General features: G+C 37.5%; 1 protein-coding gene across 11 annotated transcripts in view; it reads right to left on the reverse strand.

Annotated features, from left to right (window-relative positions):
• The window catches only part of LOC139721565 (1-phosphatidylinositol 4,5-bisphosphate phosphodiesterase beta-4-like), a 181,659-nt gene that overhangs the window by 62,487 nt on the left and 93,540 nt on the right, over nt 1-25,632 (reverse strand). For all 11 annotated transcript variants that reach the window (XM_071632895.1, XM_071632897.1, XM_071632898.1 and 8 more), the window contains 2 exons: nt 13,165-13,265; nt 7,476-7,642 (listed from right to left, as the gene is read on the reverse strand). In XM_071632895.1, the coding sequence (XP_071488996.1) occupies nt 7,476-7,642; nt 13,165-13,265 (268 nt within the window). The remainder of the gene's footprint in view (nt 1-7,475; nt 7,643-13,164; nt 13,266-25,632) is intronic.

Below are 25,632 nucleotides of genomic sequence, written 5' to 3' on the forward strand. Positions count from 1 at the left end.
AAATGAGGAACTCAAACAATGACAAACAGAGAGAGAGCAAAGCACTGATACATGCTCAAAGCATATCAGCAGGTACAGAGACCGTAAAAAAGGATATTTTCACCTGAATAATTTTTCGCGCCAGGCTGGGAAAGATAAATTTTGCATGTTTTTCTTTCCACAGACTCGAGACATTGATTACTGGAACACATGTAATGCAAGAACACCTGTGTGCTTCTATTTCTGCACTAGCTTCTGACTGCGCAAAATGCACGAAAACTTCCACACTGCGAAAATGTCCACTTATTTACAGTACATTAATAAGCTATATGACTGGCACAAGACCTTTCCAATGTCCTCTAAGGATTGAGAATCAGAAAGTCTGACACATAAAGTAATCCCACGATGGACAGGCACCTCCCACACTTTGAATATCAACAGGTCATGGATTATCACAGGAATTCTACAGGGTTCATCACAAAAGGGACTAGCAACCCCAGTTATCAAAGTTCACACAGAGAATATGGGTGGGTGATGGGATACAGCAAAAAATAATAATAATAATGAAAATAAAAATAAAGAAAGAAAGAACTAAAAAAGCAAAACTAAAAAATTATCACTTCATGTTGATTTTTCAAGTTAGGCTTGTCCTATTTTGACGTTTCAAACCTTTCCTTACCATCCCTTACCATCCCTTACCATCCTATCATATACAAGCTTGGTAGACTTACATGTATTACAGCATACTGTTTGTCTGACAGCAGTTGCCATGATAAAAACATGCTAGAAAGTCAAAATTCTAGCATTCTGACAACACAGTGGAAGATTCAGAGGGGTAGGGGGAGAATATGGATAGGGGACACCGCATTAGAGATCTCAATCAATTTACCAGGAAATAAAAAATAACTATTCTTTGTGTGTGTGTGTGTGTGTGTGTGTGTGTGTGTGTGTGTGTGTGTGTGTGTGGGTGTGTGTGTGTGTGTGTGATATTCCTATCTGTCAATTTCTTTAAAGATGGTGTGTGGGTGTGTGTGTGTGTGTGTGATATTCCTATCTGTCAATTTCTTTAAAGATGGTGGTACAGAAACAAATAGGACACAGAAATATACAGTACCAATAAAAATCAACCCTTAGATGGGCTGAGATCATCCTAAACTCATTTATTCAGAACAAATCTGCCGACCATTATGGACTTGAAATTGATCAAAGGAAATCCGAAATGCTGTAAAAATGAAATTGATGCTGAGAATACTGACCAGAATTTGTAGACGAGTGTTCATTAAGATATAAAGACGCCATCACCTAATCTATACAGAATTGATTCTGACAAGGAGAGCCACTAATATGGTCAGTTTCACAGTAAAGGGTGTAACTTTGATGTGGCAAGGGTCAAAAATTAAAGTTGTGTTTCCATTTCTATCTTTGCCTTTATTTTATTTAGGAATGTCTAAATTTTCAATATTTTGTCATTCCAGAGCTTAATTCTTAGGCTAAATATGAAAAATGAAGTGACTATTATAGAATTTTAGATAAATTTAGGTAAAAACAACAAGAATGTGTTGGTCACCCACAGCAACCAAATGAAGATAAATGGTGGATGTAATGCAACTTTTCATTTGCTGTGAACATATATTTGAAATATCAAAACACTTTTCCCCCAACAGATATTCACTCTTGCAATCATTTGGATGTGAACTTCAAATTCCAAGGTAAAAATGGTACCTGACAAACTATTTTTAAGTTAAAAGAATGTTCTAGAAGCAAGAGCCACTCTAAACATAGCCCTAAATTATCTCTTAGTAACAAACATTTATCAACCCAAATCCCAAAGAAATTGGATTATTTTTGACAAAGTTGAAATTTTCAGACTTGTGAGTTTCGGAGGCTTCAGTTAACAAACTAGTGTGTTTCAGAGGCTTCAAAACTGCTAACACAAAGTTCTAGTCCTGTATTCATTTAAAATAATAAAACTACAGTAAGCAACTATCACTACATGCTAGAATAACAACAGGGCATCAATAAAAGGTGAATAACAGTATACAGATGTACATTGTATGGCAGTGCATAATGTTTACTCTTCATACAAATTGTACTTACGTGACACTGTATTATTATAAGGAAATTGGCCTCCACAAAAGTGAATAACAAACTGTGTACACTTTGAGCAATGCTCAGTTCGAATTCATGACATTTATGAGGCAATATGATTCTAAAGGAAACTGCAACAGTAGCAATAAAAGTACACTGATGAGGAACATCTTTTTTTTTGTGGCTTAAAGTTAGCAACAACGCATGTTTCGGAGGCTTCATCATGACTGTTAACATGCAAAAATGGTCCATTTTAAGGTGATATGAAGTACATTAATGCCGCTGATTGTTTCCAAATAACTAACAATGTTGTAACATGTAAAATAGTATTTATTTGTATGCAGAAAAAGACTTTCCAACATATATGTTAAGAGACAAAGAAAATATTTAAATCTTTATGCTCAGTTGTATACATACACTGTATTTGCATATCCATGACTTTGGCAATGCAGAACATGATTAGGCTACACACATGTACAGCTGTATGCATATGTCAAACTTTTCATCATAATGCAGTAAGAATTACTTTTAATGAGTTAGAACTGTAGCTATAGACTTAATGCAAAGATTATGTTTGCTTGCTTTATAAGTGCAGTTTGTGGGATGTATATTGACATAAACCACCCATCATAACTGTTTTATATGTACATGTGAAATCAATTTCAACTGTTGATGAGAAAGGGATAGAAAATAGACTATGTGATGGCATGACGGTTAGATTACAACATAGCATTGTTAAATATAGAAAGGGAAAAAAGGCTTATAAACATTCTTTTGCATATGGACCATGCCTGATATCCCCTACTATAGCTATCAAATGCAGTGATCATGGTCATTGAACTGCAATCTTAAACACTGATCAGCCATTCCATGTAAGGGTCATCATCAAACTGTCATCATCAAAATGGAGTTGGAATAATCAATATATTGGTGATATTATCATGGAGCTCAATAGAAATTGAAATGGTCAAGATCCCATTCATCTTTTTGAATCGCCTGTTGAAAAGATAAATGTACAAAATGTACATACCCTACCCATGACTGTGTATGAATTTGAATTAAAAAAAAATGTTCACCAAATGTGTAGTTCCCTATAATATATGATAGTTAGAATTTTACTTTCTTTTTCTGTGGTATACAAGTCACCCCTGTTTCATATCATTTCATTGGTTTTTTTTAAATTCTTCAAAGGCTTCTTTTTTTATAGTTATTTGATAAAATTCCAGTTTGTGTGACTCCTGTGACAGCTAGGAGGCCTGTTTTTGAAGGTACGCATTGAGAAATTGCTAACAGAACTTTTACTGTTTCTAAAAATGACAACCTTTTTAGCAAAAAATTAAAAAGCAGCAAATGTGTTTAATTACTAAGTTTGTTAGAAACCCACAAGTTTGTTTTAAATAGTATATAAACCCACAGACTACAGTTTTAACCCTTTGAATTTCAAAATAGTTAGGGGCTTGTAACTTTTTCCAGAAAAGCCAGGACTAAACAGATTATAAAGATTTCAATCATTTCAATATTGTTCTTCATGAACATAACTTCTCCAGTCACCCACCCATGTAAACTACATGTACTCCATGGCAACAGGCTATTTATAAGTAGAGGTCTATATGTCATTTATAAACAATCCTATCCCAACCATTACTGTCCATTTACTGCACTGAGAACTACATCCGCAAACATGTCATAGAGTCTCACACATGTTTGCGAAGAGATGTTTCGTAACACAAGTTACATTTTGTTTAATCAAAAATAGTCAAGTGGTCACTGCCAGCATAATAAAGTATGGAAAATAGGGTATAGTATCAAGATTGTGTTGCACCTAGCATGCATCAAATCTGACATACAGATTGACATGAAAACCTGTCTGAATGAAGTAATCAAATGTCAAAATTCCAAAACAGTACCCTGTGATCCAAGTCACACCACAGAAATGATAATCTGCAAGATGTTAGCTATTTTCAAATCCAATCACAAATTTATTGATTAATTACTTTCCTCCAAATAAGTATTGGAAATGAAAGCCAAAGAACTTGTTAAGAAATGGAAAGCTGAAAAAGTCAAGATTTTAGTATGGCAAAAACAAATGCCATGGGAGTAACAATGGAATGGATTTGTCAATGGGTTATAAATGGACATGTAAAAGATTGTGTTTCGAAACTACAATGTATTACACTCAGATGATAGTGAGTCGAAAGTGTAAAAATCCAAAAAGTATATTCCACCATTTGCTCTTGATCATGCACATACAACCTTAAATTCAAAAGTAATATATTTCTTAGTTAAGTGTATGCTTCCCTCTTGAATAACCATCTGTTAAAGTCCTGGAATCTTCAGGACAGGAATAGTGTTCAGTTCTTTAAAAAAAAGTGTATTTAACACTAAATAATCAAGTAATTGTTTGGTCTTCATTAACAAAGTCTAACCAGTCAAAAGAGTGATACAAATATGGTCACAACACTTCAACTTCTCTCAAGAGTAAAAATGAGTTATCCAACTTAAGAACATTGATGTATCCACAACTACTTGCTTTGTTGCACTACTGTTGCATGATGTGGGCATGCACGCAAGCTGGAAGTCACTTTCATTACTCACAATATCTAGCCTGTTCCATTGTTTCAAAAGGAAACCTACAAAATAAATGCTTTTCATACATTTAAACAACTATCTACACCTTACTTGGGGAATCATTAAGTCTCATTCAGTCCAAACAGTTATTTGATAGACTTAGAATTACAAAATTGTAATCAAAACATTCCATTTATATGCTGTTAACATAAAATGAAGCCTCCGAAACATCTGGAAAATTAATTTGGTATGCCGTATGTTTTAATGAAAATCATGTATGTTATGTAGAAAGTCATGGGTAAATTGTGTCTTTTTTGGTTGATATACACTGTTTAAACATATTTGTGGGGCAACATCCTCATCTGCCAATATTTTATTGCTGAATGAAAAGGTGAGTTATGTGTGACACGTCTGCACTGTTTAAGAAAAATAGGTAAATCGTACAGTAAATCTATATTGGTGAGTAAACAAAGCCGCCAGAAAACTGAATGTGATTAAATATCTTTAGAGATGTCATAAGCGATCATTGGGTGGGTGAACAATAAATCTAATTTGATTTTGTCCAGAGAAAATCACAAAAATGCAGTGTTAACATCCTTTTGAAGCCTCCGAAACCACTTTTTCTCTATAAAGTGTATTAGCTCAAAAAATTATTGCAGTATCATAATGTTTTTATTATTTTTGTTGTCTGTCCATGTCTGTTGATGATTTCATGGCATAATTTGGGGCAGACACTCAAAGAATTTATCAGAAATGTCAAATTAGATGTTTTTGCTGTTTCGGAGGCTTCAATGCGTCTCGGAGGCTTCACGTGTTAACGGAAATTTGTATTGTCTCCTATTTTCAGAGAGTTTGGCGGATCTTAACTATTTTTGGTCTATTAGGTTAGGGCCCCATATCCTACATTTTGACATATAGATTAGGTCGCTTCTCTTATCTAGATTCATATTATTTGACTAAACACTTTGTTTCGGAGGCTTCAAAACTGCTAACGGAAATTTCACTTGATGGAATAAAATTATCACAAAATTTCAAATAGCCCTAGAATCAAGTAAACTTTGATGTAAGTCTAAAGTTTAGCTGTACCTTACTATTTTCAGCATAAAAGAAAGTAACCAAAACACATCCACTAATCATTACTGTCCATCAAAGTTTGTAAACAATTGTTAACGGAAAATGAAGCCTCCGAAACCTCAAATTTGAAGTCATAGTATTCGAAAACAAAGGGCCAGATACAAACCAAACTAATTTGGTCATTTCAATTGACCATACAACTATGCTTTTAACATAAAAAATTAGATCTCTGCAGTTGCTGTAGAAAATTATTAACATTTCAAAAATGTTATGTAAATTTAAGTGCTCCAAAATAGTCATTTTTAGGGGACATATGTGACTGTCAAAACAAAACGCATCAATACCTGGACCTGATTATGCTACCCAAGGTGGCTACTCACAAGGTGACTCACATGGGAAAAAATCTTTGAGATCTGTAAATCTATGTGTTCAGGGTGGGCCAAAAGGCTAAAAATTGAAAGTTACACCCTTTACCGTGAAACTGACCATATAGAATCCCAAATGAAGACAATAAATAGGCACACCACAGTTTCCTAGTATCACTGGATAATGGAGAGGAAGTAAGCATCCATGCAAAGTACGCCAATTGTTTTCTCTAATTATTCCTTGCTCTCTGTAAACAGCAGGCATTGAAGTAAAATGTAACTCAATGTTTGAGCTGACTTTGAGTTGAATGAAGTAAAACAAGGTTGCAGAAGTTTCAACAAAACTGGACATGAAATAAGACAGCTGTGGGAGTTTCACATTGTTCTCAAAATGGTGAGACAGATTATTATCACCCAAGATGAAAATGAGATGCATTTGAATGAAAATAATGATTTTTTTTTTCATGTGGCCAATAAGGAAGCCTTTGAACATGTATATATGAGCAAACTATCATGGAACCACCACCTTCCAGACCCCACTAAAGGACTATGCAATGAGGATAGAGTGTCAGACCTGAGGGCACAACTACTGCTGCACGAGGATTTGAACCAGGAACCCTATGAATGAGAGCCCACAGTCTTATCCACTGCACCACAATGGCTGAGAAAAAGCTGGTCATATAGACGCAGGCTGATTGTGCAAGCAGATACAATTTTGGGTTTACTTCTTACCACACTTTATAAGTAGCTTGCTCAATATAATCACTTTGCATCTTTTAAACATATTCCGATGTAACATGAGAGACACTCGCATGAGAAGTAAAGACCAATGTCTACCATGGTCTTGTGGTTTGACTGTTCTCAGCATCAATGATATAAAGTGTTATGGTTTGGACATAACCTATCTAATACCTGTATATATCTGCTAGGTGGCAAATGGTATCAATTTTGACATTAAAAAAAAAATATATCCCTGCATGTTTACCTGTCCATGGAAATCAGGCAGGTCTCCTGAAGGTATGCAAACTGGAGAAGACAGGGGTAAACCCCCTCTCAGTGACATGATGAAGGTGCAGAATGTTAGAATCCACACTATCCAGTGTAATACGTATTGAACCACTGCAGTTTTGATGATGATTAAAAGTGCATTATTTTAAAAAAGAAGATGTATTATGTTGCTATTTTTGTCCAATTTCATGGGTCATCTGGGCTCACAGTTCTTAGCATGTGACTGTACTTTTTATCTGAATAGAACCTCATGCCTGTATCAGGGATGTAGATTTAGAAACCATTCTCAGCAAACTCCAGCCATTTTTTTTTTCTTCCTCCAAAGAAAGCATCAAAGTCTCCCAAAATAGGCTGCTTTGGATAGAGACGGGACACAGTGACTTGACATCCTACCTTTCTCGGTCATGTCGCGGTCCTTCTCGTAGGTGTTGATGATCTGAAGCACCCGCTCCCTGTCGTACATGGGGAAGAGAATCTCATTGAGCCGTGGGTCACGCTGCTTGTCGTTGAGGAACTCGATCAGCTTCTCCACCGACAGTCCCTCCACCTGGTTCCTCCCACTGAGGGGTGGGCAGAAAATGGAGGGGGAAAAAAGAAGGGAAAGAGTTGATCAGTCTGGGTCATGGAGACATGTCTGGCTCTATCGGTGGTAAAAAATGAGTAAGTATCAGAAATTTTGGGAATGTGGTAAAGACAGATCTTCTCTCTCTCTCTTTGTCTGACTCTCTTAGTCGTCTCTTGATCTTGACATTTGTGTTCATGTTGATCCCAACATTTATACCAGGGATCATAAATATGGGACTGATGTGACTAAAATTGAACGTTTTCTTGTGGCACACCAGATTATGCTTCTTGTTTATGCGGTTATGACCAACAAATATATATTTGTCGTTAGTTTTCTAATTGTAAGGTATCAGGCAAGTTTTGGGAACATTGTTCATCATGTACTGGTTTATAGCCTAAAATCATACATGGGAAGTCATGCCTACAATGCTACAAATATTTAAATGTTCCCTAAAAAGGAATTTTTGTTCTTACAACATCTTGAGGAATCAAGGCAGCACACTACATACCAGCAAACACACACAAACATTCACACAGCAACATACATATAGCACAGATATCATATCAATGAACACAGACATCTAAACATGTGCAAATACACTCTTTTACACGCAAATGAATGGCACAACATTGTGCAGTCATATTAACATAATATCCTATTTTGTATTCCTCATTTTTAGAAAACTAAGAACAGAGTGGTTGATTGCTAAGGCAGGAAATACAACAAAAACTTGAGAAAAGGTTTTCTAAAACGGTGATATGGATCCAGATCAATTGATTGGCCAAGGGCTACAACATGACCAGTCTTCAACTTTGCCTACAGGCCAAACTTTATTTTCACTGGGCACTAGAATATTTATGAGTGGCACTAAATATAATCATCACTCGCTTCAACAGTTGATATGCATACACACTATATTGGGTGTGTATATCTCCTAGTGTGTGTTCAGTGGAAGTGGCATTCTGGTGACCTTCATTTTACTACACAAATGCATCAAATCAAGCGAAGCTTTGTAGCACGGCCATAACCCTCAGCTCACCTTGGCTTCCAGTACATTTGTTAGAAGTTCTTGCAAGTAAATGAAATCAACTCCAATCTCTATCAAGAATGCATCAATAATTCCTCATGAAGATCCTTTTAATCCTCTAACATACCACCTCCCCCCCCCCCCACCCACCCCCACCAGGGAAATAAAGAGCCTGATACCTATAAATCATTATAGCTACAATCTTTAGCATGTGCCTTTGAGCATGTGCATTGGATTAGCAATCACCAATGTTTATACATTATACTCATGTGTGTAAATACGCCACCCATTTTTTCCCCAACCCAAACATGAATCCAATCGGGTACAATGTGTTCTGTAGATAATGTCCCATCGGAAGGACATGCAGGCAAGTCCCCACCACACCACAGTATCAGGTCATCGACACAGTCCGTGTCAATGAAACATGTAAGCGTGTGGTTTCCATCACCACAAATCTTGTCTGGCGCACCGCACAGCACTCTGGTTTGAGGATAAAAACAATTGCCTGTCTCCCTGTATTTTCACTCATCTATTTTTAGATCTGGAAAACATTGGAGACGAACATAGTAGGAGACAAAGGAGAGGCTCAGTCAGAATGTGATGAGCAATGTGGAAAAGTCCTTCTAAGACTGTCTCTGGAAAAACACCTCGTCGTCGTAAAAAGTACTTCTCTACCACACCTCTTTGTAGTACTATGGGTACGGCCTGTCGGTATCTCGTCTTCCAGGTCAGTCAGGTTTTGGCCCAGTTCATTTGCATCCGTCACTCAGGGGGAGGGGATTTACAAGATGGGGGTACCTTGTAAATCCTTCATTCTTTCCAGATCAATTACAAACATCTCTAGCGATTTATGCATTTGAGCATGTACACATTTCCTTCCACATCCTACCCCTCCCCTCCCCTCCCACACACTCCTCAAATGTCTGTGTGGTGCGTACTCACTGAAAAGACTGGCTTGCTGGCAGCAAAGAGAGAGAGTGACAGAACGAGAAAGAGAAAGACACACATGGAGATAGACAGATAGAAGGAGACACTGAGAGAGAGATGGAGAGGGTATAGGAAAGAGAGAGGAGATGGTTGTGACACCTTCAAACATGATGCGATAGACCCTTCCAGCTTCTGAACACCATTCATCAAGCAAAGGAGGAGGAAGAGGAATGGCTAGAGGCTGCTGCAATCAATATCCAGGCTGGGAGAAGATTTCATTTTTGGCTAGTCTACAACCATCCAGACCCTAGCCTTTGACTTCCACACCAGATATTGCAGTCAGTACCAGCGAGGCCATGCAATATCCAAAGTGTTACACGGTTGACACTCAAAATGGTAGGATGCTGAAAATTCATGTGAGTCTTTGAACAAGACCAGCAGGCATTCTCTCAAAGTCTATTAGTGTCGTGTTATGCAGATTGATGGATTCTTCAGCACTGATAAAAAGAACACTTTCAAACTATACAGTTGAAAGAAAGGTGTCAAAACAAAAAGAGAAACAGGATATGACTGGTGTTGGAGAAGGAAGTAAGATTTGTAATATCAAATCAATTGATTTAGGCAACAAAATTCAGGCAAAGTTTTTTTTAAGTATAAAGACCAAGAAATTGGGACAGAGTTTTCGTCTCAGAATAACTGTCTTCATGTCATGGCCGTTGTTAGTGTATGAATAATTCTGTATGAATTTGCTCTATACACAGAAAGCCAAAGTTTGTCTTGCACTTGGAAGAATGAGCTTTCTCTTTATGAAGATTAATGCATCTTCCTTTAGAAGTGAAAGTCTCCTGGATCAAGTTGTTACAAACAATATTTCTTGTAATATGATGTAAAGTCTAAGATCATACTAGCTCTTTAAATAACCAACTGATATTCAATCAATCATAAAATATTAGTCACTTAGCACATGTCATAATTAAGGTGTATCTAACTTTAATATTCACGTTAGTTTCAGTCCTTTGTTTTGGCCAGAACTGTATTTTAATCCTAAAGAAGAGAAATGGTCCCAACTGCAATGAACAACCAAAAAAAAAGTTGCCAGAGACAATTTTTCACTAATTGAGAATACTGTATTTACAGAATATTTCAAGGTCTTTTCATTTTCAAAAAGTTTTGCTAACCAACTGCTATTTGCAAAATCATAACTCAGAAAAATATTGTCTCCCACAACATAAATACATTGTTTATCGTCTCCATGGTGGGAAATAGCCAACTTTCCTGTTGAACAGGAATAATACTTCCTTTCTTATTCTGGCAATGTGGTTTTCTATCATAAATTCAATCATTCGCTCCACTATTCCAAATTTGAGATCATATCATACCAAAATACATGTGATGTACATTGTGGAACCTGAGCATACATTATCTCATTTGTAAGTGGATGCTACATATCAATTATGAGAGGAAAATCTTAAACAAAAGCAGAGCTACTAATCCTACTTTCCATACACTTCACTTCTGCCTGTACGAAGTCAACTCCATCCAAAAGTTACACCTTCCCCTCCATCTCTCCTGCTTTCCTTCCCAGGTACTCTTATCATACCCCAGCTTCCATCTCTTCCATTTCTCTAGCTTTCTCCAACATCCCTGCTCCATCTTCCATGATGTATAAGGGAGTCAGGTGACCATTCAAGATGCATTCCTCCACCTGGTCCCCATCTTATCTCTAGCCAAGGATGCACTCCTAACCCAGCAGCTTCCGGCCAATGCTTGTGCCCCAGTTTCGTGGGGGGGGGGGGGGGGGGGGTTAGGAATACATTTTTCCACCTTGAAAATCTAACCATGTGGTCTAGCGGGGGTCGAGGGAGAACCCCGTTATTGAAAGATTACTGTCTCATAACCTGGAATAGCAGCATTTGATTCACAATTTACTATGTCTTCAGGTCCTCCGGCAGATGTGGGATTAAAAATACAAACTGAGATACTGCCTTCAGGGTAAAAAGAATTACTGATTGGAAACAAGGCTACTACTATAAAGCATGGACACTTATAGGTATATGGATACATAGACCATGACTTTCCCATAAAAGATTACACACTTTTGAATAAAGAAGACATTTCCAACATGGAGCAGGCCAGTGTTTCAGTCTCTTTCTTGTCGCCTTACTTTAGCTCATTTTTTCAGAAGAAAAATTAGATGGCATGATAATCTCATCCCTTCAAAAGTCTTCCACTAACCTGATCACAGATCACAAATCTTTTTACATTTACTGGTGTTTAAATTAGATAAGGCAAAACACAGGATCTTCGTCAATAGCATCATGATAACATCTAATGTTACCTACATGGCTGTGTCTTAAACTTCAAAATTAGTTTTTTTTTTTTTTTTACTGTTGCATATTGATGTAACCTATACCAATCTTTTGATTTTCTTAATTCTTAATTTCAACTTAAAAATGGAGAGGCACTAAACCGTACTGCCAAATTTCTGGGTAGAATGCTAATTCATCTACTAGAGTCAAATTCCTAAGTTATGTGACATTTTCTATCCAGTCAGATTGACTTGAATGATAACACTTTGCTTCTTTTTTTTTTCGCTGCCTCATTACCCAAACTACATTCAGACCTTTAGAATACAACCCTTTCTAAAATTTGATTAATTTTAGATTTAATAAATAATTTTTGGAGTAGTCTTCTTCTTAGCATGAAAACAAGGAAATCAATTTTACTTCAGGATTAGAAATTGCAGTCAAGCCTGTCACATTCTCTGACAGCAAGCTGGCATCTAAACGGAAATGAAACATGCCTTTTCTAATGATATGTTAATATCTCATGAAGATGAAGGATGGCATAATGCCATTAGCGAGTGCTCACACCTATAACTCTCACGTCACATCTAGTATCATTCAATCCCCGACAACAATGCGTGGATGAAAATAATTTGGCAGTGCTGGAGAAGTAGCTTCACATCTACTACTCAATGCTTCATTCCAAAGCATATGTAAAATGGCATTTAACCTCTTTCTCCACAAAATTTTTATCTTGGTACTTACCTGGAAGAATTTGTTTTGTATGACTCAAAGTTGTGATGATGACCTACAAACCAAGTAAGTTTGCATCAAACCATTTAAATGTTTATGTACAATACATCTCTATAATACATGTAAACATGTGACTATACATGTACCACTTACATACCTGCTTACATTCTGAACACAAACACACACACACACACACACACAAGCCCAGACACAAACAGCTATGTTTGATGAACATATTATCATTTTTTTCTTTTTTAAGGCCCAAACTGTCTATATTTAATGAGTCTTTCATCACTTGTGCTAGTATCCTCTAAGGAGGTTCTGCACAGTATTAGAAGATATAAACATACAAGTAAACAAATTCCTACTCACTTATACATGAATACTTGTAATGCAAAAATGAAAACCTAAAATGAATATCATTCCTTTAGATAATATGATTAGTCAAAGAAAACCAACACATATGCTGCCCCGCACACACTACAGTTTGGCATGTAAGCACTGCCTCGGAAAGATGCAACTTACATGTTTTTGAAGAGAAGTTCAATGTCTGTCCTTGGACATATCTTGTGGTAGAGCTCATAGAACTTGTCGAATGGGAAGTCCGCAGGATCAATCTCTTCATTCTAAAAATAAGAGAAACAGGAAGGGGGGAAAAAAAAGGTGTTTGATCAGACAGTGGTAATTTACATTTGCAAATATCAAAAGAAATAGTGTTGATCATAAGCAGACATTCAAATATTTCTGACTTATTTCACATCCGATGTGAAAATACTATAAATATCAAGACACATTAAAAATTTCATGAGCAAGTTATCATGCCTACATCTCAAATATGGTGGCAATGACTACAAGGGTAAATAATGCTACGCTTTGTTCAATATCTCAGATCAATGTCATTTGTGTGTGTGTGTGTGTGTGTGTGTGTGTGTGTGTATGAGAGTGTGTAGTTCATTGGAAATAAAGCAGGAGACATGGGCATCTTTTCACTGCTTTTTTGTTGCCTTATTTTCTGTATACACCTACATGTCAAAACTTGACAAAGTTTAGCAGATGGCTAATGTCAGGTTTCTACAATGGAAAAGATCTTGAGTTCTCATTCCCATTGACTCTTAAAACTTGCACTTTTTGATAAATTGTGGGAAATGTACATATTCACATCACATATGGTTGAAAAAAAAATCATTAAAACAGACACGCAAAAGACAAGAAGGAAGAGGAAATGCAGATTGAAATGACAAAATTTCAGAGAAACTCTTTTTTGGGGAGAAGGACTGGACTTTCTGGAATGTAACTTTATACCCCAGCTTTTTTCTTCACTCCAGATTACAGACTAATGTATTGTAGGTAATGAGCATGACTTCTACAGGATGTACTAAGGAGGAGTTGATTAATGTGGGTGATGACAGCAGGGCAGGAGTGATCATTGCCCACGCTGGGGGCCCCACTGGGTAGAGGGGATAGGTTGCTATGGATAATGGCAGATGGATGGGTTGCTACGGGTAATGGCAGAAGGCATCCTCGGCCCACTCGGCAAATGCCTTCCTAGGTTGTAATCATATGACCCATAACAGAGTTGTTTGCTTGCTTCAGGGATCAGAGTTTCAGATGGGCTTGCTGGCATCTTACGAGAAACACAGAATATGAAGCGTCACCGGTACCTTTTCATATGATTGAGAATTAGTAATCAAAGACACAATGAAAAACCTATCACGAAAAGGTGGGCAAATGACAGTATGTCACTGTAAATGATTTTAAACACATTCAAAAATCACTTGAGGAAAGTGGTTGCGTTGCAAAATTGTCCGACAATTCCCTTGGAGAACAATATCAGTCAGTCACACACAAGCCATGAATCATTTCTCTCCATTTCTCTCCTCAAACCCCAAAATGGGATAAATACACATGCTACAAAATTCCATTTCTTCTCCCAAATCAAAAATGAAAATAGAAAAGGCAAAGTTCAATTTTTACCTAAACATTGCTAGAAGCTTATAGATTACAACAAATTATGCATGCACATCTATACACATGACATGGTAATGGAAGATAAAAAGATGTTGACAACACAATCCTATCTTGAAGTGGACAAAAAATATATATATAAATAAAATAAAATCTGCCTGATTGGAAGTCAGTTGAGTAGACACATTTTTGTTTTCAAAAACAAAATTGAAACTGACATAAGAAGTGCCTTTAAGCATTGCTAGCATCTACCCATCAATCAATTAGCACAGATGACCTTGCTACTACTCCACTCCAAGATACTTTCCAGCATACCAACCTGCTACGAAGACCGTCTCCTAGCAACAGCAAACAGGAGGCCATGGCCCTCCAGGCAATTAGAAATCAGACTTTACCAGGATTTCCATTCTTATCCTCTAATAGAGATATTATTGTCCACAGGAGAGAATGTCATACTTCTGTTTGTTTTTTGTTTTTTAAGACAAACAGTCTTCGAAAAATCCTCTTCTTATGATGCAAACAATAGCTTGCACCATCTTGGGATATTTGCAGAGCTGGTGGCAGATTTGCCTATTTCATCAACCAGATTCAATGCCACACTTATGTCCATCACACAAAGTCATTGCACAAGCAGTGTTCAAGACACATTTTGGACGAGTGTACGCTGACGCCCAAAATAACCCCTAGTAGTAGAAGCAGAAAATGGCCCGCCACAATACAGTGCTCAAGTACATGATATCTCAATGGTAAGTGGCAGGTGTGCATTGTATCTAGATATGAAATGAAAAGGAAATCCTGCATTTCCTGACCAGAGATCAGGTCAATCCACTACTGGACAGATGCTAAAGCCAGACAGCAATCGTCTGGCCAGAGACGGATGTCAAAAGAGATGGTAGCATTTAAGAGAGGGCTACTGCAAGTTCAACAAATCCTGGAAAATTATCCCTTGTATTGAAAGCATGCAGTTGGCCGAGATGACATTAGACTCAAGGACACTGTTTCTTAACCCGTTGAAGACTGGTACCGAGTATACTCGGGCATGTCTCTATGGGAAATGCGTGTTATAGCAAAAACAACTCACCCTCAACAGGTTAAGGAATTTGTTTTTTGAGAAAATCACTGAACATCTAATTTACTACTAATATTCGTGATTACACTACAGATACTTAAAAGATATTCTTTCCCTGTCCTTAAAGAAAATGGAACAACAAAACACTCAGTTACATGGTGGCATTTTGTTGTGTTTTTTTCCCTGTTTCATGTTTTAAACTCTGATAATTCCACAGATTGCCAACTACATTCTGAAAGATTTTCTGAACTGTCTCTGACCAAGAAACTTTTGATGAGAATCACTCACTCCTTGAGTCAGGTGATCATGATATATCATGCTCAAGAATTGATGCCATTGATGAATGTCGCCTCTAACTCTCCAAGCTGAGCCTTCTCCTGCAATGCAATTCTCTCTTCCAGAAAGGCATCTCTGTTGCTGGGAACACTGCATCTGCTAGTTGGTATTTGGGCAGTCAGTAAATTGACCACACACACATGGCTAAAAGCTTGGTAAAAAGAAGCTGCCTTCTTCTCCTCCCTCAAGCCTGGAATTATTCTGGGAGAGGAATTAATATTCTCTTGGCTTCCTGCATAATTGAACGATTGTTTTCTGCTTTGTTTTTTCCCCCGCTCTTTCCCCACGGCTGCCAATTCGAGCCTCTCACTGGAAAGTCTCCAGCCACCTACCCCCTGGTCCCTATAGCTGACTATCAAAAGTTCAGATTACCCCAGCTGAATTGAAATATATAACAATTCGATTCCTCTAAAATTGAGGATAGGGTGGAAAATGTGACTGTCGCAACTGTTGATTTGTTTGCAAATTAAACTGGACAGGTTTGATTTCCAATCATTACAAATACATAACTTGTATCGAAAGTTTGCACACTGCTGATACCGTCACATATTGTCAAAAAATGGTGTGTCAAATCAAAATCTTAGCATAGAATGTATCATATAAATAATGGACAGTATCTATTTGTTTCAGATTTCTCCATGGCAAAAATTTACCATTCACAGTCAAAGTTAAAAAAATGACTCTTCCAAGAAGCTTCCATATTTCTTTTCAGCTTCTTAATTGTACATGGCATACAGGACCATAGCAGGGAGGGGTTAGAAAAGGAGTGGAATCTCTTTGCAATAAGTGCAAATTTATGGGCAGGCTCTAATATAGTATGGCAATTGAATGCTTATAGTGTTTCACTGGCTTTGATGTTCCATGCTCCAAGCATAGAGACCAAAGAAGAGGTTCTTCATTTTATCAATCTAAAGCTGTACTTCAGCGAAAATGTTGAATTCCTGTATGGAACTTGGTGATTATCTTGTACAGAACAACTATTCTAATTTTTTCTTAAAATCTCCTTGTTATTAATCCCCCCGGACTGAAAAAGGGAGTACTTATATCTCATAAAATAGTTAACATAGAACAATCATGCGCACATTTGCACATAATATTGTTTGCCAGGTTTAGTTCTGCTTGTATCTGCATGTCTAGTAGCATTATACAGTTAAAGAAGTACAATTTTTACAAATCTTCTTCGCATGTCCTATATTCTTTGCACACTCAACAATTGCTACCGAAAATATTGAAGGGGACAGCAAATTGCTGCTGGCTAGGTATGTTGCATTTTAGAAATGATGCATCTTAAACAGCAGTGCTGTCTTTTGTTTCAGAGCAATTTATTAACGCCTGCAATGGAGCTCATAACTTCTTGGCAGCATGGAGCACGGGTACAGAGAAGATATTCTTGGTTCTTTTCCTTCCCGAACATCTCCCTGATAATAGCATACACTGCATGCCAACCTTGAAACAAAACTTCACACCCTTTTTGACAAGGAAAGTTTCAAATATTATAAGAAATTTCTACTTGTTTTCTGAGAATGCCTTTGTTTTCATCCAGTCACACTTCATTTTGAAAATATAATATCTCTATGTGTATTAAACAATGTGATAGATTACCTACGAACCCATCTTTCTTGGTTCTACAGAACACATTCCAGTCTGAAACAACCTTCAATGCTCTATGTCCTTTAACATACTTTTTGATCATCTAAGCAAAATGGATATACAAACATATAATTTGTACTCAGCACTTTCACCAAGAACTATGATCAAGGATATGGATGTGGGACTGGCCATGTGCAGATTCTTTTTTTTTTTGGGGGGGGGGGGGGGGGTTGGGGTTGTTGTTGGTTGTTGTTTTTTGGGGGGGTCATTAAGTATACTACGATCACACACTTTGTCATCAGAATTGAGGTACTACAGGAGGCACAAAAGGCAAAGCACCAACTTCCTTCTCATTTCCATAGCAACCAGCTTGAGGACAGGCTTAGAATAACGACACATGTGAAAAACTCATCTGCTCCTCTTGCATCATTTTGTCAATTGCAATATTCCAGGAAGGCACTGAAAAGTGAAGCTATTAACGTCATTTACGTCATGCTCCCTCTCTCAGATGGCCTTGCCCAGCTTCCTTACAGCTCCCTCAGATGTAGGAGAAAAGGAGTGAGTAGGATCCCATGCTAGGAAATCAGCCCTAAAGCCATCATTCTAACTTTGGCTTGCTCTGCTAGACAGGAAGCATGGAATTTAGAAATGCTCTGTCGAGAAAGATTGACAATAATCATTTCAAGAATAGGAAATACACATGAGAGAAATACTGTGTGAGACTAGGCACTTTCTATTGTGTCATGGGCTGCTGTCAGAGCACATTTGCACCAGGCCCTTTCCAGTTGTTGCATTCTTAAGGACTGGCAACTGAGATTTTTCATAGGATTGCCCAACAGGATGGTGGTCTATCCATCATTTTCAGGCAGGATGCATCACCACATGATGCTGTGACATGTCTGTCAGCATTCACATCCAATACACAATATTCATTGATTGGACATGAACATCATTCAAAACTTTGCTTGAGTCCTTACTTAGGATCTAACGCAGGTAATAGTTTTCTGTGGGGTTTCCCACAGATGGCTTCAAATGGAATGAGCTGGTAAGAAGACTGCTATTCCATTCACACCTTCCCACCACTCCAAGACCACTCCTCCTACTTCTAGTCAATGGCCTGTTATCAAACTGCTACCCAAGAGCCCTATCTCCATGGTCACTTGAGTTGATATATCTGGGCCCCATTTCATAAAAGATGTTAGGATGGCAACTCTTGCTGGAATGGCAACTTCCAATAGCAACAGCCAATCAGGAAGCTGGATTCTTGTCGTTACCATGACAATTGCCATTCCAGCAAGAGTTGCTATCATAATTTGATTCCTAAAAGTTTATTAGATTATTTTAAGTTATATACTAATTGTAGATATAAGATGAGAAATGTTAACGTGATACTGTTCCTTTTGCCAGAACTTTGCCGTCTCAAAAATTGATATTTGTCAATGGACCAAAAATATGGAACAGAATTCCTCCAGATATTCAAAGCAGTACATCATTACGATTATTCCAAAGGAGATACAAGTTATACCTTCTAAATCAATACACTGAATTTTCTGATTGTTAGGCTGTTTGTGTGTAGGTGTGCGTATGTGTGTGTGTGTGTGTGTGTGTGTGTGTGTGTATGTGTATCTGATAGGTGTGTATAATCATGTTTGAATATGCTGTAATTGAGATGTTTTTATATTTATCAAAGATATTTTCCATGACATGATTTATTATAATATATGTGTATATTTTTTTTTTTTTTTTCGAGACAGGCTTAAATATAAGGCTGTGCCTTCCTGCTTGTCTCTTAACACTATCCAATCATTTTGATTTGTTATATTGTTGTTCTGTTGTTGTGATAATAATGCTTTTGTGTAGTTTCTTTGATTGTAATGCTGCATGTTTCTGTTATATGCTGATTTTTTATGGAAGTGTTGAATAAACCTGAAACCTGAAACCTGATATCAACTTTTTATGAAATGGGGCCCAGGTGTATTCAGAAGCACACTATCTTCAAAATACCCGCAGGTCTTCAGTCTGATGTGTCACCTTCCAAGGAACATTCAATGCAATCATTGATGCCAAAGTAAAGTTAAGTCTGAGGAGGTCAAAGGTTTCACCTTTTCCCTACAAGATTCTAAAATTCCTATAGATTCTATATGAGGCTAGACAATCTCTTGTAGTCACTGGGGTTGGATTACTAGCATTCCCTCAAAATTCATTCCGACAATTATAGTATCACTGATGTCCAGCTCCATTGAAATCTGCAGTTCTCAAATCAATTGCATATTAGAGTCCATGACATATAAAAGAAAATCACATTTGAAGCTCTAATCTTCATTCTTTCCTTTAAATGCCTGAATCAAACAACATGACAACCAGAACATGGAAGTGTAAGGCACTAGATTCTGAGAACTATCACTTTGCTACTTGTATGTCATGTGAAATACATACATTACATTTTACCAGGGCAAAGAAATGGGATGGAAAAGACCATGCACAATCAACTCCTTGTGGAAATGACCAATCAGAATTAAGTATTGGGGGATTGTGACTAATTTCCAGAGATCAATGGCAAAGTGGTATAGTAGTATAGTATACAAATATCTGATGTTTATGAGTGCGATGGTTCCAAATATTACATGAGCGTGTAAGTTTAACCGGTCTATTCAACAATGCGAAGTGGAGTTGAACAGAAAGGTTAAACTTGCACCGAATGTGATATATGAACCGTCACATGAATGATAAAACATTGAATATTTGTTTTATACAGCACACAATACAGGCCTGGTCTAGGTCTAGCAAAACAGATCTAATACCACAAGCCTATCTCAGAGGAGTATTAAAAGTTAGGTTTAGATCTAGATCTGGCTCTAGGTCTTGCTAGCAGCGCAAACGGGTACGCATATGCATCAATGCTTTACGATACACAAATTCAGCATGTCCACAGATCTATTGCACTGCTGGCTCGCTTGATTTAGCATTCAATAGACGTCTATTGCATTGCCATTAAGAGTGAGCATGGGATAGCTGATTCTTCTGAATGTCATGTGACCCACATTCATCCAATCAGATGGTTAAGGATCTAATGTGTTGTATAATGGTTGTTATTACAGGAGGCGGGTACAGTATTTACTTTGACAGCATTTTCTTGATGTCATTGGCCATGCGTGTTGGGGAAATGAAATTCTATTTTCTCTCCATCATATTTCCCTCTACAAACAGAAAGTGTGGATAGATCTATCTCACCTCAAATAACTTTTTTTTTTTAAATTTCAAATGCATATATTTAACTTGATCATATCTTTTGCCGGTATCCTTTAAACAGTGCCATTCACCTTCTTGTGTGCATAAATCATTTTCCCTCTCTAACTTACATCCATAACATGTCAAACTGACCATGCAGGCACACACAGACAGTAATTCCTCCAAGTATGCTCATTTTGCTCAGAATCCTTCTTTTGCCAGGGATTTTGGACAGTGTGTATAATGCCATTGGATTTTCTATAATGCGCAAGCATAGAAAGGGTTAAATGCAATGATATTCCATGATGAATGCCTCCAACAGTGCCTTATTCAAATCAGCAGAACCACATTCGATAGATCAGATAAAAATGCCATTCATCAAACCATGTTCCATGCATGTGGAACCACATTCCACATCTCTACTGTGGTGTTAACATACACCACACACTTATCTACTGTAAAAGTGGAAATTTTTGCGCTTTTCTCGCAATCACAAACAAGTGCGAAAATAAAAGCACGCAAATGTTTTTGCTTGTCATATGTTCCAGTAGTTTAAATCTTGATTCTGCATGCGAAACTCTTTCTTACCTGGCTGAGTGCGAAAAATTTGTCGCACGAAAATATCCACTTTTACAGTCTTCAAGGTTTTCTGTTTTCAAAATATTGATCAACATGTGCATAAAAAAATGGAAATAAAGTATTCACTTTATATCAAGAAACACTAAAATGGAACTGCAACCATTGGAAATTAGTTTAAAGACATGAAAATGATGTCAAAATGATTAGTCAGCAGGTCCAAGCATATCCATGACAAATTCAACTAAAACAGAAAACTACCAACTTTTAGATTTCTACTATACAAATCCAGTCTAGAAGCTGCAAATCAAGAATATAAATTATGAAATCCAAACTGTAAGCAATTTTGATGAGAAGGAACGAGGTCAATGAGAAAAGAGGGATTGTTATAAAGTGATATTTGACCCAAAGAAGGGGGAGAAAAATTGGTCATGAAATAAAATCTTAACAGTCTTTTTACGAACAGGTTTATTACAATCTTTTTTTTATCATGCACATGGTTTTTTTCAGTGAATTAATGACAATTTGCTTAGAAACCTGTTGTATTTTAAATGGAGTTGATCTTATCGGACATGGCTGTACGCGAGTCTTGATGTACAAAAGGGAGGATAGAATAGCTATTTACACATCTGGGTCAGTTTGAGAGGTGTGGAATGGAGGCCATACCACTCAATGAATAATTCCCCCAAAATTACACCACTCAGCTGAGCATCTCCTTAACAAGGATCTCTCTTTCCTCAAATTGTCACTCTGCTTTGAAAGACCAACATTGTACTGTCAGGAAAAAAAAATGGCTATAATAAACAACCTGTGTCATTTTAGCCATACCTTTATATAAATGTACAATATCTCTAATTCAGCTAAAACTTTTCCAAAGTGAACGAACCGACTTTGTTCTTATTTTCATCAACAACAGCAAAATGAGAGAGAAACAATAACAACAGATGATCTGCTCAAAAGAATGCGGTACATCAAATCTTGTTCTTTTATCCTTTGCGTAATAGGAAGCTGTTGGCATTCACCCTTCCATGAAATAACATTCATTAATGAGAAGTCTATACTGTCACCTAGATATTATCATTTTTAAGCTCTTTAAAGACCACCTTTGTATAAAGCTATCCTCATTGAGCACAAGCAGGGCACCAATGATAATCATATACTTATGGACTTTAAAGTTTGAGGCATTCTTTTTTTCTCTTTCTTTCACGATCTCTTTTTAAAAGCACCTTACAGGTTGAAACTGTGAAGAGTGAGTGTCATGTACTGCCACTTTCATTTCAATAGCAATTTTACACAAGGCAGATGAAATTGTATTTCTGTGAAGCCCAGTGGAAACACCTCTAGACACAGATCCAGGCACAGATGTGTATCAAGAAAAAGCATTGTACAGAGTGAAGTCTCAGGTAATACACAGGGGATTGTTGCATTACGCTCAGGTGATGTTGGTCTAGATGCATCCCAGGACAGAGGAGCGACTCTGCCTATCACAGCTCACACATGACTGGCAGTCTGCGAGGAAATCTGCTGCCGATCCTCCGCCAGTCGACGTAAATGTAGCGACTCCCACAGGAGATTTGGTTTTCACACCAAAAGGTACATTGGACGAACAGCCCAAGCATGAACTGGTAGTGAGGGTGTGTATGTGTGTTGTGTGTGTGTGTGTGTGTGTGTGTGTGTGTGTGTGCTCGGGATGGCACATGTGAGCATAAATGATCCAAGCGTCTCCCTTGGATGTCAGTCGTGAAACCAATACACCTGCTTATGGGACACGGAATGGATGTTTGTTTAGGTAGGAAGGAGAAGTGGAGAGAGAGGGGGAAGTGGGAGACACTATGCCAAGGAGAGAAAAATAAAAGGAACAAGTGAGTGCATCTCAGAGTGCATTTAAAATGGAGAGAGTCTGAGACGGAGAAAGAATAAACAGACCGAGACGCACAGAAAAAGTTTTGTGACATACCAAAAAGAGAGAAAAAAAACAAATATACAGTTGTGTCTCATGATGACGGAACAGAATTGACAAGATAGTAAAAAGAAATATGCATTTTAGAGGGATATTTCTTTTTTTAAAGAATGCCATGCGAGAGTTGTGATGAGGGTACAGGAAGAAAGTGTTTAAAAACAGTATATAAGAGGAGCTGATATATGGTACAAAAGGGGTTTGAAAAGCGCAATAAGAGTTTGCTGCCAAAAAAGAAAGGAGCAAAATAATGAATGCAAAGGGGAATACTGTATACGCCATATATTTAGCGAGTCTAAATTTTCGCGAATTGGGACTTCCGGACGATTTCAAGAGTGGTTTAATTCGGGATCATGGAGTACTGGACTGAACGGAGAAATGTACATGTGTGTCACATTCATATTGGGATCAGAGCCATTATTTTCGTGTGTCTTTAATTTCACAAACAGCACCTGACTCATGAAATTCGCGAAAATAAAAACCTCACGAAATATTCGGCATATACAGTAGTCCACTGCACAAGAAAATGACACAAATTGCCTGGGAGAAGATGGCAACACTGACTTATCTTCTCTGGTTCGTATGTGGGATGTGCAGAATGAAAAAAAAATAAATAAAAATCTGAACATTCTCTATGTATATTTTCATGTGAACATAAAACCACAAAACAAAACATGTTCCTGTACATCTTACTAGTAGAAATGCCTAATACAGAAACAACACATGAAGCTGATTCCAGAAATATTTCTTGTTTGCTTCTATTCATGAGTAGATAATTACAAAGCTTCTCAGGAAACTGGTTTTCTAATGTAAATTATACTCGTACTAATGTCAAAATCATTCTCTCCACATAACTGTGAAATATATCAAGGTTTTGGCTTCCTTGAAGAGTGGTTTTTGGAAACCTCTCACATACTTTTGGCTCAAATGCACACACTATGATCTGGAGTCCAAGAGTAAAATGCATAAACTTACAGTGTCATGGCAACAGACACACAATATCCAATCAGCTTCTAGCTTTCCAGCCGTTGCATTGGTAACCATGGAGCCACAGCTTTCCCAGTGAAAGAGGAGATCTAGAATAAATACTTGAACCCCAAAGGTGCTGTGTCTTTGGGTCATAACCTATTCAAACATATTCGAGACTCACGTTCTTACGATCTGAATGGGTGGTAACGGCTTGGGTTACAAACCCCTTTTGCGCTATCCATCGATCCAATTGTTTCCCACGTTGGGATGGTTGGTACAGTTCTTTTCTCTCGGTATCCAGTGTGGAGGTGTAGCCTTTCAACCACAAGCAACCACTTGGAAATGGCGTGATACAAGAAAGATGCAATGAAGAGGTGCAAGTGTGTGTGTGTGTGTGTGTGTGTGTGTGTGTGTGTGAGTGTGTATATTTGTTTGTGTGCCTGTGATTGAAAACAACGCATTTGAACAAAATCTACCTATCCTATAAAGTCGTGATGATAATGGCACAAAGTGATGGAGTCAGTTCATATCTTATTCTGATAGTTATCATTGGATATTAACCCGTTCGATACTGAATTCTGAAATCCCCAAAGACTTAATACACAGGCCACCAGGTTCCTGTATGGAACGGATTAAGGGTATGACTGAAGCACAAGAGTTTCATCAGCTAAGGATGCGTTGGTGGTCTATCATGTCCCATCATGGTGGAGACCTAACAAACATGCAAAACGATGATTTCTTGATTCTAGAATTCCATGCATTCTCCAGACTCTTCAGCTTTGCAGGGCTAAACATTTTGTCCCATTTTGACAAACTTACCTCAGAAAGGATGAGAAAACCTTCTACATACATCACTCTGAACAACACACACATATTTGTCATTTTTAGATGGTCACCCATGGCATAGGAAATGTAATAAATTTCTGAATAACAAACCCATCTATGGTTGTTCCACACATTTCTGATCGTGGCATGGTATTTCAAATCTACACTACTGATTTCAAAATGTACAAACTGCCATACAATCAGAAGTTTTACGGAAAGAATGTAAAAAAAAAATGCCTCATTTGCTGGCAAATAACTTTCCCTATGACAGGACACACAAGAGAAATAACCAGTGCAAGATTGATGATAATTGTGCGTGGGTGGTCATATCCACTGATATATTATGGATTATGCACGGCCACCAGAATGAACTGTTTATTGTTAATATCTCCTCCTGGGCAAACACACGTGTATGAATATTTGATGAATTCAATTAGATATGAACCATCATGACCCACTGCTCCACTATTCACCGCAG

This window comes from Diadema antillarum, unplaced genomic scaffold (genome assembly GCF_040938485.1).
Source record: "Diadema antillarum isolate AM-2024a unplaced genomic scaffold, OU_Dant_1.0 scf00000145, whole genome shotgun sequence".
Taxonomy (NCBI): domain Eukaryota; kingdom Metazoa; phylum Echinodermata; class Echinoidea; order Diadematoida; family Diadematidae; genus Diadema; species Diadema antillarum.